Here is a 21,693-nt window from a genome sequence, read left to right as displayed (position 1 = left end):
CATACAGAATCTCTCCAGATCCTTCACATTTTGAGGTTCATGCTGGTTAACTCTCCTCTTCAGTTCTCCCCACAGGTTTTCTATGGGTTTCAAGTCAGGGGACTGGGATGGCCATGGCAGGACCTTGATTTTGTGGTCAGTAAACCATTTTTGTGTTGATTTTGATGTATGTTTTGGATCATTGTCCTGCTGGAACATCCAACCACGGCCCATTTTAAGATTTCTGGCAGAGGCAGTCAGGTTTTCATTTAATATCTGTTGATATTTGATAGAGTCCATGATGCCATATATCCTAACAAAATGTGCAGGTCCTCTGGCAGAAAAACAGACCCAAAACATTAGAGCCACCATCATATTTAACTGTGGGCATGAGGTACTTTTCCACATGGCACCAAAACCACCTCCGGTGTTTATTACCAAAAAGCTCTATTTTGGTTTCATCTGACCATAGAACCCAATCCCATTTGAAGTTCCAGTAGTGTCTGGCAAACTGAAGATGCTCGAGTTTGTTTTTGGATGAGAGTAGAGGCTTTTTTCTTGAAACTCTTCCAAACAACTTGTGGTGATGTAGGTGACTTCGGATTGTAGTTTTTGAGACTTTCTGACCCCAAGACGCAACTAACTTCTGCAATTCTCCAGCTGGAGATTTTCTGGCCACTCGAAACATCCTCTTCACAGTGCGTTGAGACAATACAGACACGTCCAATTCCAGGTTGATTCATAACATTTCCAGTTGACTGGAACTTCTTAATTATTGCCCTGGTGGTGGAAATGGGGATTTTCAATGCTTGTGCTATTTCCTTATAGACACTTCCCATTTTGTGAAGCTCAACAACTTTTTGCCGCACATCACAGCTATATTCCTTGGTCTTATCCATTGTTATGATTGATTAAGGGAATTTGGCCTATGCGTTACCTCATATTTATACCCCTGTGAAACAGGAAGTCAGGTTTGAACAATTTCCTGTTCCTAGTCACCCAGGTGTACTAAACAAAATGTAAAATATCAGTGGGAATATACTTCAAATATATTTTTTCTTATATGAATTCATAGGGCTGTCAATAATTGTTGCACATCTATATTTAACAAAGATTATTTTTAGATAAACCTGTTTTGTTTGCAATTGTTTGATATCCATGCGAGCAGGGTATTTTTGTGAATTTTTTTTAAACAAAAGATCAAAAGGTTAAACAATAAAGACAATGTTTCAGCCTTCTTTGCTCATAAATACCAAAGGTGCCAATATTAGTGGAGGGCACTGTAACTGTACCTCCCTTCCTCTCTCTCTCTCTCTCTCTCTCTCTATCTCTCTCTCTCGCTCGCTCTGCTGCCTTTCTGTCTTCAAACCCTGTCCTGAATAAACAGTGTTACATTAAACCACTCCTCCTTCATTACACACATCAGAACAGCCTTCCATCTCCGTTCATGAGCGCTGGTACCGAAACAAGTGATCCCATTTGCAGAGCCACAATGCAACAAAGTATTAGGGTCACTGTTTAAAACATTAAAATGCAAGGTTTCGACAATAAATTTGTAACATTTCGAAAATACAGTTGTAATATTTTTAGAATAAATTCATAATATATTGAGAATAACAGTTACTTTTCGAGAATAAATTTGTAATATATTGAGAATATTTTGAGAATACATTTGTAATATTTTCAGAATAAATTTGTAATATATTGAGAATAAATTTGTAATATTTTGAGAATAAATTCATAATATATCAAGAATAAATTTGTAATATTCATACATATCTCTAAAATTCATACAATTTTGAGAAATATCAATAAAAAAGTCATAATACTTACTAATACTAATACTAATATAATATACTAACATAATACTAATATTTGAGCAGTGTTTGTGTGTTAAAATGAGGGAACAGTGGCCCTAAAATGTATGAACGAAAGTATGAACGAAATCTAGAAAATACAGATTTTATGCATTTTATTATTTTTGTTCTTTGTACAAAAGGGTGAATTTGGCATATACTGTACAGATACATTCACTCGTCACAGTATTATTCTTGCTTCTGTGGTTGTAAATGCCAGATGAGAAAGTCTTATGAACATTTAGTGAAGCGCTTCCTGACTTCATCCTCTGTGATTAACTGCCATTGTTTCACTCTTCTCTATTTAATTTTAATTTAAAAAAAAAAGAATCATGACAAATAAAATTCCCTAGGAACAAAAAAAAGGGAAGGAGACTAGCATGCAAGTAGAACTTTTGTCAATAGGCTTCGAGGACTTTGAAGGAGGAGAAAGGTTTGACAAAGTGATAGTCCAGATTGCCACAGTGTGGACACTGCTGCACGTTGCTGTACTCGGAGAAATACTGCATGCCCACGCGTACATCGATCACAGGCTTCCCACAGTGCTTACAGTTCAGTCTGGCCTGCGAGAACACAGAGAGAGAGACAGAGAGAGAGAGAGAGAGAGAGAGAGAGAGAGAGAGAGAGAGAGAGCGAGAGAGAGAGAGAGAGAGACAGAGAGAGGTGAAACCATTTCAACAGGACACTCACTGAAATATTCTCTCACTTCCCAAATCAGATTTAGAGCTAGAATTAGTCAGTCTCGCCAGGATTCTGCGATTGCAGAAATTAACACAAAATCAAGTAAATATTCGGAGGAGCTTGCAATTTTTCAAAATTACTGCAGAATTTCGTGATATCATCACAACGTGCATTCAGCCAGAGCCCTCTTCGATTCGCATGCATCAAACCTGAGTATAGTTGAAAGGTCTCATTTACCAACAAACATGACTGCGAAAGACCGTGCAAAACAATTTCATTCGATTCAAGTAGTTTTCTGCCCCAAAATGAAATTACAACAAACTCAGCAAGTTGCATTGTAAGTTTTGAAAAAAGCCACAGCAAAATCAAGCATTTTTGAAGAGGCTTCAATCACAAAATAAAATCCTGTATGGAGAGAATAATAAAGCAGTGATTAGTGTGCATCAGGGGTCACATTCCCATCCTCTTCCTTTTTTTATTTAACATTCCACCTGAACAACTCCACCATGGGCTGAATTTACTGTTAGGAAAAGAGAAAATACAACGCTAACCATGTCCGAATGTAGATTTGTCTTTAATTTATTTATTAATTTTCATATGATTCATTTACATGTGATTCATTTACATGTGATCCGAATGTAGATTTAATCAAATTTATATTTATTTACCTAATATTGAGTTCAATTCAGTAATTCTATGCATTAAATCTGTCCTGCCATACTACTTTATTTTAGAGAAGCACAATTTAGATTTTATAATGTCTTAATGATGTGCATTCCACCCCAATCATAATATTAACTTTATTCATTGGAAGACAGTTTATATCACCTGTAATGATAAAAACGAGCTCTCTTGAGATCCAGCACAGCACGTCTCTGTGTGACGTGCTCGATGTCCATGATCACCCGCATACAGAATAGAATTATTTTCCCTCTGTTTTTCATATCAAAGCATTTCCTTTTCACCTCACTTAATTCCCAGCTAATTCAGACTCCAGGTTTTGGCCTTCAGGTGCTGTTACGCTACGAAATTGTAGATATTTTCATCAGCATACACATGAATCAGAATAACACTCACTTCTACTTCTGAGAAACTCCACTCCCTTTTTTTTTTAGCTCTCATTTTACTGTTGTAAGCTTTGCCTTTTATGGAGTTTTCAGACAGTAAAACACTATACAGTTATGATGAACTGGTACTATAAACTAAAACAGATTGATTTCCAGATGCTGTAAAGGTGAAATTATTACCCAGAAACAATTTAGACATCATGGAGCCCAGTGTTAGACCTCTATGCAAAATCCAACATTCCCCTTCAGTCAGCTGACTCTGTATAACATGGATAGTCTGAGATATATCTTCAGCCATTTTACCTAATAATTATAGGTTTTCATTTCAAAATGGCTTTTTTTTTTTTTCATTTCATAACCACACATTTATTTCACTCTGTTGTGATCTGTCACTAGCACAAACGGGGCTCAGCCTATCTAGTGACTGGTTAATCTTTTGCTATTGATTATTTCTAGCATGTGAGTAGTTAGCATGCTAGCTTCTTGGCGGATGGAACCACATGGAAGATCTCAGTGAGCGCCGACATGTGATGCTTTCTTCAGCTGATCAAACAGAGACATGATTTAGCAGCAGACGCTATTCATATTGATTATTTGTTAGAAACGCTCACACAGGAGCGCCTGGTACGAATGTTCTAGCGGCGCTTGATTCAAAGATTAAAAATAAATAAAAATCAATAGAAGGCTTTATTTCTGGCGCAATAAAAAAAAATAGTACACAGAAGGGTATGAAGCGTCTGTCGCGTCATTAGCAGTCACGTGTAATGAATGTGAACGAAGTGCATTATTTACACTATAATAATAATAATAATAATAATAATAATAATAATAATAACCTTTATTTTACCTTTAAAAGCAGCTTTTCAAAGCACTGTACACAAAATAAGCGGTACACAGAAGAAGAAAAAAAGAAAAGAAAAAAATAATAATAATAGGTAATAATAATAATAAAAGTTATAATAAAGAATAATAATAAAAACTATTATTCTAATAGTTTAGTAGATTTATCTAGAGTTTCGTTATTCAATCTGTGTTTAGAGGAGAAACTAAATTTAGATAAACGGTCACACACTGTCTAATCAAAGTACAACTTATTCATAGGAAATACAACATGAACCCAGTCGAGGATTATAACTTAAAACACTAAAAGAAAAAGAATTATAAATCACTAATGCGGGTCTCTGTCTGCAGGGTGTGTGCATGTATGTGTGCCATCTATCCATAAGACCTGGTTATTACACATTACTCAGCCATTAGTTTCATTATGAAGATATCAATCGTTTTTAGCCTCTGTCTAATCTCAGTGGATAACCACTCTGTAAGATATACACATTATCTATAACAGTTGTAATATGAAGAAATAATCTTCTCAGGCATGTAGTCTAGCAGCCTCTACTTTTCCCTGTGCTCCAGCTCACAGGATATATGATGATTATTTGGTGTGATGTTACTTTAGACTGAATGTGCGAGCAACCAGTGATGATCTCTGACTCGCCCCACTGGTGCTGACTGACATTACAACAAAATAATATACAGTAAATGTGTTATTATAAATAATTGTAATATTTTTTTTAAAAGCCATTTTGAAATAAAACCTGTTAACAGGAGAGTAAAACAAACTGAAAGTTAAAATTTTTCTGAAAATGAGACTCAACACCATCAAATGTATGTCATTTAACATTGAGTTGCTTTATTTCTTACTAGTACAAATAACGTGTATGTGTGTGTATATATATATATATATATATATATATATATATATATATATATATATATATATATATATACATATATACATATATACACATACACACACACATGTATATATAAAAACATGATAAAAAATGATGCTTTACGATATGGCCTCAGTGTGTTACGTGGCTGAGGAATGCCGTTTGGAAAAATGGCTGCAGGTCTGGAATGCTTTTTTTGTGTTTAGGCCTCCTGTCAGTCATCCTATAGACACGCCCCCAATAGGGATGGGAGATATGGACTTAAAACTATATCACAATATTTTTTGGTATTTACTGCGATAACGATATCAGTGACTATATAAATATAGTGCTATTCATCACTGTTTTTGGCTACAAGTGACCGCTGCATGCAGTCTTAAGAGCCTCAGAAACACAAACATTAATCTAAAAGTAAAACTGATTTTCTGTAACCAAACCAGTTCCAGATTGTAGAGGTACAGTAGCTCCACGTTTAGTGATAAACTCCTCCACAGCTTCCACCATACTTGTTTTTGCTCTGCATGTGAGCTGCGAACGGGTCGCACACCATTGCACACAGAAATACGTCATCAACTAGGCTTTATCGTTATTATCACGTGAAGAATAATTCTTATAGTGGGGAGAATTTCTACCGGTATATCACAAACGATAAGATATCGCCCAACCCTAGCCCCCAATGCTCCTTCATTCCACCCTATCTCAGTCTGAAATCAGTAAGCGCCTAGCACAGCCAGATAATTCTCCCGGGAGTATAAAAATCACTCTGCTTTTTGTGGCAGCTCAGTAAATACTCAGCAGGAACACAGTCCTCCTGTTCCATGGTTACTTGTCCAAGGATTTTTCATAAAACGTCACCGCCTTTTTGAGAGTTGACAGTCTGAGCTGCTTCAAAATGTACATATGAGAGCTCTCCTAGCTTGGACTATCCCCAGGCAGTACAGACAGGCATCATAGTGATCATCCTCGTGCAAGGAAAAACAAGCCGAAGTAAGACTGGACTCATGCAGGACAGCCATTAGCAAGCTGAACGTCAGAATCAAACATTCAGCAGTTGTATAACTATTTGAGACTGACAAAACTTCTTAATGATACTCCCCATACCTGTTTAAAGCACAGGTGCGAGTCAAACTGCTAAAAACAGACGTGTGTAAAGGAAATGAAAGAATGGATGACAAATGTTCTAATGCTCAATCCTGATTTAACAGCGTGCCTCCACTGATAGGGGGCTCTCTGTTCTTACTGTACTATTCCACTAAACCTGATACGACACACAGGTCAAACACTCAAAAGGACTTGTGAGGCTATGTCTCGCTCCCTCTGCTCTGACTCTCTCACAGATAGACCTCAGAGAGGAAATCTCACATCTCTCTCTAATCTGAGCCTCTCTGAATTTAAACAATCCACCAATTCCACTGAACAGCAACATGGATTTTAATCTTCTGAGGTTTTTTTTTTCCCATGCAAGTTTACTTATGATTTCAATTTTCAACAGGAGGTAGGACCCCCGAGAGATACAAAGCCGACCGAACTGCATCAGAAGGAGTACCCACAACAGATCAATCCGTAAACCAGACGAACGCATGAAGACAAATCGGCATGCACTGCATTGCCATACGTTCAGGTCAAACCGCAAACTGCATGCACGAGGACAGCACTCCTAAAGAGTGTACAGACTCAAGCTGCGTTCCTCTCGCACTCTCGCTACAAACTAAAAACAACGAAAAAGTATTTTAAAAAAAAAAAAGACTGTACATCTGGGCTGTTTGTTTATAATGTTACTGTCTTTAGTCATTCAAGCTGCTTTGTTGAAATCAGCATTCTGTTAAATATGGGGAATCCCGCACGTCACCACAAACCTACCTCTCTCGCTCTCTCTCTCTCTCTGTGTCCTTCTCATGCAATCTCTCTCTGTGTTTACTAACACAGTCTCTCAGTCAGTGAATTTTGTCAAGGAAAAATAAATTCCAAACTAACTCTGTAACATTATTCCTATAAACTTTACTGCATCTGCCATCTACCATGTGTGGAGCCTCTGAAATCCCTGCCATATTTTCTCCTCGATTATTCTCTCACTCTCTCTCTCACTCACACACACACACACACACACACACACACACACACACACACAGCCTCAATTTAGAATGAGATTTTTCTCACTGTTTCAAAACATTTTATTGCCATGTTGTAGTTATTACTTTGATACTTCAAGAACTTTCAGTACTAATCCTTCAAAAAGAAATTCACTGAATATTATTTATCTTGGTTAAAAATTCTACTATATTAAAACAGGGGTTATTTGATATTTGAGACTGATTAATTAAATTGAAGTGAAGCGCGTATATGGCTGGCATGTATCTTGCATTTCTGGTGCTTCCGGTAAAAACAGACCCATTTCCTCTACAACAAGTACAGGTAGTGTTTGTAATAATCCAGTCGTAGTCAATAATGTGGCGGATTGACATTGAGCCGCTTAAGCTGCGTGAGCTGAAGCTGAACAGTGAATGAACGGCGGTAAACTGAAGCGCTTTACTAGCGGGTTAATTAACTCACCCACACACATCCTATACACATATGAGCTTAATCAGACATTTACTCAAACAAATGATCTTAAAATGACAATAATATTATTTATTGCAATAATTTCTGGGACGATATATCCTCTGAAAAAGTAGTTATCGTGACAGGCCTATGGATAGGTAATGTCTCTTTTGCTTTCCATAAAGTTCATGACAATCCTGCAATTAATACAATTTATTTCCCTTCTTATGTTATATAGATGCTCAGGAAGACTTTTAGAGCAACAGAACCATTAGTAGTGATTCCACAAACAACAATATCCTATTGTAGATATTACAGAATTTCTACAAACTCTGTTAATAGGGGGAAAAAAACAGAAATAACATATTTCTACTCTATTGCACTTCAGAATGAAGGTGGTTCTGTGTTCGTTTTTTGCTCTACAGCGGGAGTGGAGCAAGGTGCATGGAAAACATGACATGATACTGGTTAATAGTATTTTCCTGATGTGCATAGAAAATCAGAAGACATTAGAGGGGTCAGATCACAGAAAGCCAGTAATTTGGTCTTAATTGATATTGATACGAATCCATTGTGCAGAACATGACCAGGTTTATGAGCTAACAAGATAAAGCCATTTTTAAAAATCTGATAAGCAGTGTGCAGTGAGATGAATTCACTTGCTACAAAAAATCTATAAACATCTAGAACATCCACGCTTCTTATCAGAAATGTAATGTATGTAAACTGTTTGTTACATACCTGACAACAAGGTGAAGCAGCCAGAATGTCGTAGGTATACATAGTACCCAACTGGTGCCAGCTTCCGTCCCATCGGGATTTGCACTTTATACACACTATTTTGTGCACCCCTTCCAGACAGTCCACACAGATGGCGTACAGGTGCATCAGCCTCCCTTTAGAAATGCGAAAGGTACAGCAAATAACTATTACCTTCTGAGTGAAGATACCTGGACCCTGTGTCTCGTCACTCATTATGCATTAATGCTCTTCGGTCCTTGGTCTTCCTTATTATACAGTATTATGCAGTCAAAACACAGCACCAGGTCATCTAGAAGAATGTGAAAAGCTTCACGGCGTAACATTTGAATGGATTTGTTTTTTTCTCTATGTGGTTTTCTCTCATGATTTGACTCATTTGTTTAATTTTATTATGAAATTACCTTGATTCAATTACTTCTATTGTTCTAAGTATACAGAGAGCCCAAACTAATAATGCCCAAAGCTGAGAACCTTCAACTGCAACTTCCCAACCTAAAGCACTGCTCTAGCCAGTGGGAAAGATGGGCTCTGTGCAGTTTCCTGTGCTGTTCATTAGTTGCATAAGGGTTGCATATAATTTGAGTAGATTATTCAATGCATTTTATGGTGCAGTATAGTTTTTGAGCTGTACAGCTTGCTTCAAAGCCTTAATCTTCTTAGTTATGCACAGTCAGTCAATAATAACTATAACTATATAATAAAACACTCAAGAGATACTCGCCTTGTAAGTGGCACGGCACATCATACTCAATCTCGTCGTGTCGTGAAGGGCTGAGAAAGAGCGTCCCATCCACCAGAGGAAACTGCTCGAAGATGGGCAGCATGCGGTGGCACAGAGCGCAGTGGACCACATTGCGGTGGCTAGCACTAAGCGCAGAGAGGATGAACTTTCTTAAGTCCTCACCCTGCCCGGCCTGGGCATCATCCTCCATGCGCACGTGGTAGGTGTTGAGCTTATGCCGAGGGATGTGCGCCAGCAGCTCGGAGAGGTCCAGCCTCCGCAAGAATTGCACCGGGCCATCGGCGTGAGTAAGGCGGGGCAGACACAAACTGCCTGCCACGTGATCCGCCTGAAGACTTCCCCGGCCGGCCACATGTCCCACCAGCAAGTGTTTCCGGTTGCCCTCCATGTGGACTGCATTTTTAAGGAATTCGCCCAGGTGACGTGAACTGCGTGGTCCACTGACAGACTGAGGTGTGAAGAACGAGAAGCCTAATGGTGGAGACTGGCCAGGCGAGTCAGTGGGTGAGCGCACTCCCAGGTTCACCCCAATGCTGGTAACCGCGTGGCTCCTCTCTTGAGAGTTCTGCCGATCCACAGATTGGCGGCGTGAAAGGTCTTGGTTGGAGCCACGGTGAGGCAGTTTATTAGACGACTTGCCTTTCTTGAGATCCTCCGAGGCCTCCCCTCCACCCCCTGCCGAGACACCTCCACTGGCCTTCCCACTACCTTTCTCCGTCACCACCTTCTTCTTGCGCTCGTCCTGCATGCGCTTGACCTGGTACCAGTCAGTGTCTTTCTTTAAGTGGCCCTGACCACAGCGACACGAGCAGAAGCGAAAGGCCAAGTCATAGCCCTTCTTGGTCCACATGTTCTGCCGACACTGCTTCTCGTTCCAGCTACGGGCACGGCCAATGCAGTTGAACTGTACAAGAATGCTGCTTTCCCACTCATAGAAGCACTGTAGGTGCATCCAGTTGCCATAAGGACAGTGCTCGCTGTTGCACAGCACCCGCTGGTAGTCGTCCTTCTCAAGGTCAACAGCACGGCCCAAACTGCACACAAGCGGTGTGGCACACGGGGCCTCTGCAAGACACAACATCAGCAATGTTTCCCTGTAACTGAGATGTTTATATTGCTTCACTTCATGTTATATAACAATCATTAGGCCTGTATGCATGTTCATTACGCATAAAGGAGTGTCTTGTAATCAAGTTTCAAATCAACAAATTAACATTCACCAGATGCCTGCAATTCAAGCGTGTAGCTGTTTAAAGCTATGCGTGGCACAATGAAGTGCTCGGCGTCTCCTGCGTCTGACCTTCATTAACGTGCATCTATCAGTGGACCCGAGAGCAGCCGTAGTGAGTGAATCAGTGTTATTGCACACTCCGAGGGTGACCCACCCACACAACCCAGACACTCTAAAGAAAATATTATGCAACACACATTTGCATGGATTAAGAAGGAAAGTAGGCCTGTGATACTTTTCTAACATGGGGGGGGAAAGCCATCACCCTCCTGCAGTAGGGACTGTAATAAATGAAGGAACACCTGATTCATGTACACCTTGAGGCCTACACTTCCTTATCCTGCAGGATGAGTATTGTGGCCTAACAACTAAGTAATGTAGGAGTCTACAAGACAAGTTGGTGCAAGTGGAGAAACCCTGGAGTGGGAGTGGAGATGGTTTAGCTTGGAGAAATGATTGCTGTCTAGCCTCCGCCTCCTACTCCTCTGTCTAAAGCATTACCCTGCATGTCTTTATGGTTTTAAACCGTAAGCACCTCGTTTACCGCTTGGCGGAGCGGCTGTAGCTCCTACTAAGGCAGTGCTTCCTCCTCCCGCTGCTGCTGCTCCTGCTCCTCCTCCGCCTCCTGCTGCTCCTGCTGCTGCTGCTGCTCCTCCCGCTGCTCCTCCTGCTGCTCCTGCGGAGGCTCCATTTTCCTGTTCATCTCCGCTGCTGTTAGTGCGCTTACTTCTCTTCCCCTTGTTGCTCTTCTGGCTCGGCATGATGGTTGGTGCGCTCTTCTCGACAGGAAACGACGTTAACGCGAACCGTCCGCACGCGCTCCTCTAGCAGATGGCATTGTCAGTCGCGCGCACCAACGCAGACAGATATATCAATGTAAATAATCAGGGAGCGCTGATCATCTGCGACGTCTTTGCCATTTTGACAGTCCGAGGTGCACCATGAAGCAGAAGCAGAAGAAGAAAAAGAGGGCGTGTTCGTGTGTTGTTTTGATTCCTGCTCCGAAACAGTGAGCGTTTCCTCAACATGACGTCACCAGGCACCGCCTCCGTCTCGAGCACAGTAGCGCGCGGGGGAGGGGAGGACGGGGAGGGATGATTGTGGGGTATTCATACACTCCCCTCCAAAAGTATTGGAACAGCAAGGGTCCATCGTCTCTGGACCTCTTTCCACATACAGACGTGGAGTCGAAAAGTTCAGTAGACTTCTAGCTTTAAATGATTGGTTAGTTTCTTGGTGTAATGAGCAGAATCTGGTGTTTGTCAATAACTGGAATCTGTTCTGGGAGCGTCCTAGGTTGTTTCGTCCTGATGGCCTGCACCCCAGCAGCCTCGGAACTGCTGTCTGACAACATCTCCAAGGCGCTACACACCAAGTGACTGCCTAACGTAAGTACATCTTCTGACAATAACAACGTTAATTATAATCAATGTTCAATTAATAGTCCAGCACCTGTAATACATACTATAGAGACTGTCTGAAAATCTCGGAAAGTCTGTCTTCGTAACCTAATTAACATAAAATTAAATCATATTGAATACACAGCCAGCACTTTTAATCTGAAGCTAGGACTATTAAACATTAGATCTCTTGCGTCTAAGGCTCTTATTGTTAACGAGATCATTACTGATCAGGAATGTATTTTAATGTGTTTAACGGAAACTTGGATTAAACCAAACAAGTACATAGCATTAAATGAAGCCAGTCCTCCTGGATACAGTTATGTACATCAGCCTCGTTCAACTGGTAGAGGAGGTGATGGTCTCATCCATAGTCAAAATATAGGCGTCACACAAAAACCTAGTCATAAATTTAATTCTTTTGAAATTCTTTATACCGGTATAAGTTATGTAGCCACAAAAAATAAGTCAATTCCTTTAATTATTATTTACAGACCCCCAGGGCCATATACTGAATTTCTTAGTAAATTTGCAGACTTTGTCTCAAACCTAGTTGTGTCTGTAGATAAAGCATTAATCGTCTGAGATTTTAATATTCATTTTGATAACCTGGAAGACCCTCTAAGAATAGCGGTTGTGTCCATCTTAGACTCAGTAGGGATTAATCCCCCTAATCCTAATTAATAATTAGAGAGAAAAAATTAGCACCCTGGTATAACGATCAAACGCGTACCTTAAAACAGACAACTCGACAATTAGAACATAAATGGCATCAAACCAAACTGGTGATATTCCAAACAGCATGGAAGGAGAGCCTACTGAAATATAGAAAATCTCTTGGCGATGCTAGAAAAATCTATTTCTCCACCTTAATAGGAGATAACAAAAACAATTCTAGATTCCTATTCAACACGGTAGCAACATTAACTAGGAATAAAACCACTACAGAGAGAAACACTGAATCGTTACATAGCAGTGAAGATTTCATGAAATTTTTTATTGATAAGGTTGAAAATATTAGACGTGAAATACAGGCCATTAAATTAAAACCGGACAGTACTGTAACAAACCCATTAGATGATAATGTAGCAATATCAGATCAATGTTTAGAGTGTTTTGCTCCGCTTAGAGAGACCGAACTAGCTACATTAGTCTCTTCAGCCAATTCATCAACTTGCATACTAGATCATGTACCTACATGTTTCTTTAAACATATTTGTCCAGTAGTAATTGAACCACTTTTAAATATAATCAATTCTTCCCTTAGCACTGGCTATGTACCTAAATCACTTAAATTAGCAGTTATTAAACCCGTGATTAAAAAACCTGACCTTGACCCCTCTCAACTGTCCAGCTATAGACCTATATCAAATCTCCCCTTCCTCTCTAAGATTTTAGAAAAGGTTGTAGCAAAGCAGTTATGTTCGTACTTAGATAGGAATAACATTCATGAAATGTATCAGTCAGGATTTAGACTTCATCATAGCACAGAGACAGCGTTAGTTAAAGTAGTAAATGACCTACTACTGGCCTCTGATCAGGGTTGTGTCTCTCTGCTTGTGTTACTCGACTTTAGTGCAGCTTTTGATACTATAGATCATACTATTCTCCTTGATAGATTAGAAAATGTTGTTGGCATTAAGGGAACAGTACTCTCCTGGCTCAGGTCTTATCTGACCGATCGTTATCAGTTCGTAGATGTAAATGAAGACTTCTCCACGCATACTGAGGTTACCTTTGGAGTTCCACAGGGTTCTGTTTTAGGCCCACTGCTTTTTACTTTATATATGCTACCCCTAGAACAAATTATTCGTAAGCATGGAATTAGCTTCCACTGTTATGCTGATGATACACAGTTGTATGTTTCAGCGAAGCCAGAGGACAGACAGAAGCTTAGTAAGGTTGAGGATTGTGTAAAGGACATTAGACGTTGGATGTTAACTAACTTCCTTTTACTTAATTCTGATAAAACAGAAATACTATTATTAGGATCACGTGTAGCTAGAAATAATCTTTCTGATCACATGGTTACTCTGGATGGACTTTCTGTTTCAACATGTACAGCAGTTAAAGACCTTGGAGTGATTATTGACTCCAGCCTATCATTTGATGCTCATGTAGATAATATTACTAGGATAGCCTTCTTTCATCTCAGAAATATTTCTAAGATAAGAAATATATTGTCATTACATGATGCAGAAATACTAGTTCATGCATTCTTCACCTCTAGATTAGATTACTGTAATGCCTTACTGTCTGGATGTTCCAGTAGGAATATAAACAATCTCCAGTTAGTCCAGAATGTAGCTGCTAGAGTCCTAACTAGAACTAGAAGATACGACCATATCACACCAATATTATCAATACTGCATTGGCTTCCAGTGGAATCCCACATTAACTATAAAATACTTTTATTAGCCTATAAAGCACTAAACGGTCTCGCGCCACAATATCTAAGCGACCTTTTGGTTTTCTATGATCCGCCACGCCTACTTAGATCAAAAGATGCAGGCTATTTGACGGCACCTCGAATAGTGAAGGCTACAGCAGGGGGGAGAGCTTTCGCTTATAGAGCCCCACTGTTATGGCACAGTCTTCCTATTAGTGTTCGGGACTCAGACACAGTCTCAGTGTTTAAGTCTAGGCTTAAAACGTATTTGTTTACTCAAGCCTACCCTGACTAGACTTTCTATTATACTAATTCCCAGTCCTAATAATCTTTTCTCTCCCTCTCTCCTTCTGCCGAGCCACACACGATTTTATGGAGATACTAGAGATCCAGATCCTTTCTGCCTCTGGATGGTGCTCAAATCTTCTCCAATTCCAGACTGCTGGGACTACGGCTGCTCCTAAGGCCATACAGACTTCATATAAGTCAATAATGAACTTTTTCACATTATCTGTTGTTACCCAGATGAGGATGGGTTCACTTCTGAGTCTGGTTCCTCTCAAGGTTTCTTCCTCTTAAAACATCTTAGGGAGTTTTTCCTTGCCACCGTTGCCACTCAGTGGCTTGCTCAGTTGGGATAAATTCGCACCTTTAATATCTGTATACCGTGTTGATATTTCTGTAAAGCTGCTTTGAGACAGTGTCTATTGTAAAAAGCGCTATACAAATAAAATTGAATTGAATTGAATTGAGCAAGGCCAATTATATTTTTGTTTTCATTACACGAGGAAGACATTTGGGTTTGAGCTCAAAATCAGAATTTCAGCTTTCATTTCCTCATATTTACATCTTAGACCATGTTTGAACCCACCCATTTTCGCAAGTGATCAAAAATATTGGAAAACGTGACTGACAGGTGTTTCTTGTTAAACTGATTGTTTAAAGAATTAATAAATCTGAATGTCTGCTCTTGGTCTGAGCCTTCAGTTTCATCTATGAAGACTGTATTTGTTATTTAAAAGGATAAACCAACATGAAGATCAATGAGCTGCCTATGGGAGAAAAAGAAGCCCTTTTGAAGAGAGAAAATCAATCAGAGGCATTGCAACATTGGACATAGCCTATACAACAATTTGCAATGTTGGGGAACCAACATGGCACCAGTGTGTTTGTCAGCAGGCCGTCGTTGTGCCGTTTATTTAGCTGTTTTTGTCTGTTACTGTGCTTTTTATGTGCCTGTCAGCACATAAAGTTACATCTTTAATTACATATGATTGCCAGTTTCTCCTTAACATTCGTACCTTGGCTGTGGATTACTGCAGTGAAGGTTATGATGAATGAGCATGTGGATCTTCTAATCCTCCATTCCTAGCTCGGCTTCCATCTGATATTTGTCAAGTTCCAGGCTGTTCTTTGCACAGAAGGAAACGGGCGAGAAGACATGGCTGGCAGCTCATTTTCTAACATTGAATGAATCTAAAGCTGAAATTGTAGTTTTTGGACCACCATCTTCTATTACACAGATAAATAACCATCTGGGTCCTGTATCTGTGAATTCTCATGCTCATGTAAAAAATTTGGGAGTGATTTTTGATAATGACCTTAAATTCAATAAACAAATCAAATCAGTGGTGAATAGTGGCTTTTATCATCTCAGATCCATCGTGAAATTGAAAGTGTTTTTATGAGTAAAAGACTTGGAGACAGTAATTCATGCTTTTATTTCCTCTAGGTGGGATTATTGTAACTCACTGTACCTTGGTGTGGCTCAGTCCTCTTTATCCCGCCTTCAATTGATACAAAACGCTGCTGCCAGGCTTCTTACAGGAACTAGAAAGATGGAACATATTTTGCCTGTTCTGGCTTCACTTCACTGGTTGCCGGTCGAATACCGTGTTAAGTTTAAGGTTTTATTGTATGTGTGTAAGGGGTGAAATTGCCAGGCTCCACAATATATAACAGATCTTCCTCTCCACCGGAAATGTTCCTGGCCCTTAAGGTCTTCAAATATGTTGATGCTGACCGTGCCAAGGTCTCGTTTGAAGTTAAAAGGTGATCGTGCCTTTCCTGTTGCTGCTCCACATCTGTGGAATGATTTGCAAGTACACAGTAGGTTGTCTTCCGATGTTTATAGTGTTAAAAATATCATTGAAAACATATATTTTCCTCTGGCATTTGGATAAATGTAATTTTATTAATTTGTGTGTTTTTCTTGTCAGTTTATGTATTTTAGTTGTATTTTATTCTTTTGTCAGTTTATGTATTTTATTGTCTAAATTTGTTAGATTGTACATCACCTTGGTCAGCAGTGGCTGTTGTAAATATGCTTTAGAAATAAAACTACCTTGCCTTTCCTTGCCAATGTCCTAAAAAAAAACAGAAACCACTGGTGTACTGAGCAACAGACACCGAATGGGTCGGCCAAGGAAAACCACAGCAACTGATGACAGAAACATTGTGAAAGCTGTGAAGAAAATCCCAAAAACAACAGTCAGTGAGATCACCAACAACCTCCACAGGACAGGGGTGAAGGTATCGCAATCTGCCATTCAAAGAAGACTTCAAGAGCAAAAATATAGAGGCCATACCACAAGATCACTCATCAGCAGTAAGAATCAGAAAGCCAGATTGGAATTTGCAAAGAAATACAGAGATGAGCCACAAAAGTTCTGGAACCAAGATTAACCTCTACCAAAGTGATAGAAAGGCCAAAGTGTGGAGAAATAAAGGATCTACTCATGATCCAAAACAAGCTCATCTGTGAAACATGGTGGAGGTAGTGTCATGGCTTGGGCTTGCATGGCTGCTTCTGGAACAGGCTCACTAATCTTTATTGATGATGGAACTCATGATGGTAGCAGCAAAATGAATTAAGAAGTCTACAGGAACATTTTGTCTGACAATCAAAAGAAATAAATGCCAGTCTCAATGACCATGAGATTAATTTCCAGAGTGCAATCACCATAGTCATCTTCATACTACATACCTTCACTGCACCACTGTATATATATATATATATATATATATATATATATATATATATATAATATATACACACACACACACACACACACACAAATACTTCACAAGTGAAAGCACAAAACAATGCAGGAAAGGTTAAAGTAGTTAAGACAGTTAACACTGTTCATAATCACCTATGGTGCAATGTAATCTTCTTAAAACTCCAAGTATTTTTGCCACAGTGGCTAGAAAAACAAAGTTCAAGTATTCAAGCATATTCTTTTGTAACTTGAAGATGTTCAGTGGAGCCATTACTTTTACCTCAGCAGCTGAAGATGGAATCATCTTCTTAATCTGTAACAGGCTGTACAGTTGCTCAAGGGCATCAGAGGTTCCTTTTGGGGATAGCACATTTTGTACTGCAGTCCAGAGAATTCATATCTGTTATTTCAACAATTAGCGCATTTCTATCGGACTCATGAACTGTCTCAAAGAAAACATTACAACCAACTCCATTTACTAAACATGCCTTTGAATCAGTGTTAAAGAGTTAAACTTATAAACTATTATTTGTAACAATAGATAATTAGCTAATAGCTGGTGGTTTCCTATTACTTAGCTAACAAAACTGACTATATGTTCATAGGACAGATGTTAGCAGTAGTAGCTGGCTAAAAGAAATCATTACTAAATAAGTTGACTTGCTAAGTTAGCCAAAGATGTGCATTTTTAAAAATGTTAAGTTGGTTGAACTAGATACCTAATGAGTTATATACTGTCAGGTATAAAGTATACTCAATAATCTTTTACTACTCTTAAATACAAGAATCAGATTCTCTCCCTCTCTCTCTCTTTCTATCAGCTCCTCTGTTTGCTGTGAACCTTCTCCCAGTGCTCATGGGCTGAAACACTAACGATCAAAGCTGTGCCCCCTTGCTTTCCCTGGATCTAGTGTTTTGAATTTGAAATGGCTTGTGCTACCAAAAATGAGTCTGAATGTTCGACACCTGATTATTATATAAAAGTTTATTCATAACTTTGTGCTCAAATTCAAGCCACAGAATAGAATTACAATTTCATCTAATCCAACAACAAAACTACACTTAAAAATTCAGATAAAGAAATATAATTTCAGGTCTGTATATTTTAAATTCAGACTGTAGTGGCATAGTTCTCATTCCATACCCATGTCACCTTCAAGCCTACTGTCTGTTTTGAGTACCAGTCTTCTGGATTAGTAAATAATTTTGAATGTAAGGACAATGTTTTAGATTTGGGACAGAGCTCATGACAACAATCACGATGACAGCAGAACGGTGTAAAGCGAAACAGATGATCAGTGGGCATGAAATTGCTAAACATTTTAGTTTGACATGGAAACCTGATGGACAGGGATGTTTTGATTCTGGCATTCCATTGAATGAGTGTTGCATTTAATGCTCCAGATGTACATAAACTATGCAGGTAAGTGTGTGAACAATGTTAAGTGTGTGGACAGCCTTAAGATGTTAAGGCTGACATCACCAAACTGTTACCTCGAAGTTGGAAGAATACAATTGTATAGAATGTCTTTGTATGCTGTGGCATTACAATTTCCCTTCGCTGGAACTAAGAGGCCCAAACCTGTTCCAGCATGACACAAAGTGCACAAAGTGAGCTCCATGAACACATGGTGTGTTAAGGTTTGAGTGGAAGAACTCAAATGTCCTGAGTAGTATGTGATCCTACATTGACTTTTTGTTTTGAACTGACATTTTTGGGCTGCTTATACACACACCAGCTACTTTGATGGGAACATAGGAACACTTAAGGAGCTCCCGAGTGGCACAACTGAAAAGCATTTGTCCTTCGTCATGAAATTCATCAGCAAGTTTGAAGCTTGACAGTGACAGCCATCTGAGAGAGCAGCTGGCCTGTGTGCCCTTTCGGTGGGTCCGTGCCCAGTTTAGTCTCAGACTCCTGTTCTTGGCCGACTGGATGTAGTCTTTGCTGTTGTAGCCCATCCGCCTCAAGGTTCAACTTCTTGCAGGTTCTGAGATGCTTTTCTGCTCATCACATTGGTAAAGAGTGGTTATTTGACTTACCTTAGCCTTGTCAGCTTGAACCAGTCTGGTCCATTCTCCTCTAACCTCTCTCTTCAACAAGTCTGAGTGTACATCCGAGAAAAACAAGTCCCAGTAATGATACCATTCATTTAAATTCAATTAAACTTTATTTGTATAGCGCTTTTAACAATGCACATTGTCTCAAAGCAACTTTACAGAAACATTAACACAGGATACAGATTTTAAGTGTATGAATTTATCCCTATTGAGTGAGCCGGTGGTGATGGTGGAAATGAAAAACTCCCTAAGATGATATGAGGAAGAAACCTTGAGAGGAACCAGACTCAGAAGGGAACCCATTCTCATCTGGGTGAAAACAGCTAGTGTGGAAGTAAAAGAAAGTTCATTATGGTTTTAACATAAAGTCTGTTTGTTGAACTAGTCCACTGTTCACCAAAGGAGACCTGAGTGTAAAATTGTATGTGGTAATTGCAGTCCCAAGGCCATAGTAGCAACAGTACTCCCAGCAACCACAGCGAGAATGTCCATGTGGAATTGAGGACCAAAACCATTTCCATGATACTTTAAGCGGTACCATCCTAAGCAGTCTCTAGGCTGTAGCCTCCAGTTGATGAGAGCTCCATCCAGAGGTAGGGCATCCGGATGGATCAGGCAGGTCCAGAGAGCAGAAAGGGTCAGGATCACTGGTATCTCCATAAAATCATATGTGGCTTGACAAGGAGAGAGGGAGGTAAAGAGAGGGAGTGATTATTAGGTATGCTTACTATCCCATGATGGATAAGACTGTGTACTTTGTGTAAAAGAAAGCCTATTCATGGTAGGCTTGAGTAAACATATATATTTTCAGCCTAGACTTAAACACAGAGACTGTGTCTGAGTCCTGAACACTAATTGGAAGGCTGCTCCATAACTGCGGGGCTTTGTAAGAGAAAGCTCTTCCCCCTGCTGTAGCTTTCACTATTCGAGGTACCAACAAATAGCCTGCACCTTTTGATCTAAGTAGGTGTGGCGAATCATAGAAGACCAAAAGTTTGCTTAGGTACTGTGGCACGATACCGTTTAGTGCTTTATAGTTCAGTAGTAGTATTTTATAATCAATGCAAAATTTAACTGGGAGCCAATACAGTGTGGATAAGATTGGGGTGATGTGGTTGTGTCTTCTGGTTCTAGTAAGGACTCTAGCAGCTGCATTCTGGACTAACTGGGGTTTGTTTATGCTCCTACTGGAACATCCAAACAGTAAGGCATTACAATAATCTAGCCTAGAAGTGACGAAAGCATGAACTAATTTTTCTGCCTCATGTAGTGACATTATATTTCTTATCTTAGCAATATTTCTGACATGAAAGAAGGCTATCCTAGTAGTATTATCTACATGAGCATCAACTGGGGTCAATAATCACACCAAGGTCTTTTACTGCTGCACATGATGAAACAGAAAGGCCATCCAGAGTTACTGTGTAATCAGAGAGCTTACTTCTGGTCCTAGTAGAAGTACTTCTGTCTTGTCAGAATTAAGTACAAGGAAGTTAATAAGCATCCAACGTCTAATCTCCTTTACACAATCCTCAACTTTATGCAGCTGATGTCTATCATCTGGCTTCGCTGAAACATACGTCTGTGTATCATCAGCATAACATTGGAAGCTAAATCCATATTGACGAATAATTTGACCCAGAGGTAGCATATATAAAGTAAAAAGTAGTGGGCCTAAAACAGAACCTTGTGGAACACCAAATTTAACCTCGGTATGTGTGGAGAAGTCGCCATTTACATCTATGAATTGATAGCAATCGGTCAAATAAAACCTGAGCCAGGAGAGGGCTGTTCCCTTAATGCCAACAACATTTTCTAGTCTATCAAGGAGAATAGTATGATATAGCTGGACAATTGACAGAGATCAAGGTCAGTTAAATACCAGTGAAAACTGCACAGCACTTACATTGTTTATGTAGAAATAAGTAAATGGTCTACACTAATATAGCGCTTTTATCCAAAGCGTTTTACGCTGTGTCTCATTCACACACACACTCATGGTAGCAGAGCTGCCATGCAAGGCGCTAACTTGCCATCGGGAGCAACTTGGGGTTCAGTGTCTTGCCCAAAGACACTTCGGTATGTGGAGTCACGTGGGCCGGGAATCAAACCTCCAACCCTACGATTAGTGGACAACCCGCTCGCCACCTGAGCCACAGCCGCCCAAGTGATCAAAAGAATAACGTGAGGCATTTTATGGCTTTTTTAGATTTTCCAATTTACCAAAATATCATTTGTCCTATGACATAACA

General features: G+C 39.6%; 1 protein-coding gene across 2 annotated transcripts; it reads right to left on the bottom strand.

The window, feature by feature from the left end:
• Positions 1 to 1,934: 1,934 nt before the first annotated feature.
• Positions 1,935 to 11,360, bottom strand: heca (hdc homolog, cell cycle regulator). Of its 2 annotated transcripts, XM_053646609.1 has the most exons (4): positions 11,125 to 11,360; positions 9,338 to 10,423; positions 8,596 to 8,750; positions 1,935 to 2,398 (listed from the first exon to the last, which is right to left on the bottom strand). In XM_053646609.1, the coding sequence occupies exons 1-4, from the start codon at positions 11,348 to 11,350 to the stop codon at positions 2,234 to 2,236; spliced, it is 1,632 nt and encodes a 543-aa protein (XP_053502584.1). In that variant the 5' UTR covers positions 11,351 to 11,360; the 3' UTR covers positions 1,935 to 2,233. The 2 variants fall into 2 exon arrangements, with proteins under 2 accessions (XP_053502584.1, XP_053502576.1); XM_053646601.1 differs by lacking the exons at positions 1,935 to 2,398; positions 8,596 to 8,750 and having other exon boundaries at positions 8,848 to 10,423; positions 11,134 to 11,360.
• Positions 11,361 to 21,693: the final 10,333 nt, after the last annotated feature.

Source organism: Ictalurus furcatus, chromosome 2, assembly GCF_023375685.1.
Source record: "Ictalurus furcatus strain D&B chromosome 2, Billie_1.0, whole genome shotgun sequence".
In the NCBI taxonomy this organism is placed as follows: domain Eukaryota; kingdom Metazoa; phylum Chordata; class Actinopteri; order Siluriformes; family Ictaluridae; genus Ictalurus; species Ictalurus furcatus.
The sequence above is the reverse complement of the archived record's forward strand: the minus strand, read 5'-3'. Positions and strand labels throughout refer to the sequence as shown.

What these genes read in the sequence shown, in the direction of transcription:
- heca (XM_053646609.1), bottom strand. Translation starts at nt 11,350, where the DNA reads ATGCCGAGCCAGAAGAGCAACAAGGGGAAGAGAAGTAAGCGCACTAAC. An exon ending in TCCGCCAAGCGGTAAACGAG is followed by an intron (nt 10,424 to 11,124) that starts GTGCTTACGGTT and finishes TGTGTCTTGCAG; the next exon opens with AGGCCCCGTGTGCCACACCG. An exon ending in CTGCTTCACCTTGTTGTCAG is followed by an intron (nt 2,399 to 8,595) that starts GTATGTAACAAA and finishes GTGTTCTCGCAG; the next exon opens with GCCAGACTGAACTGTAAGCA.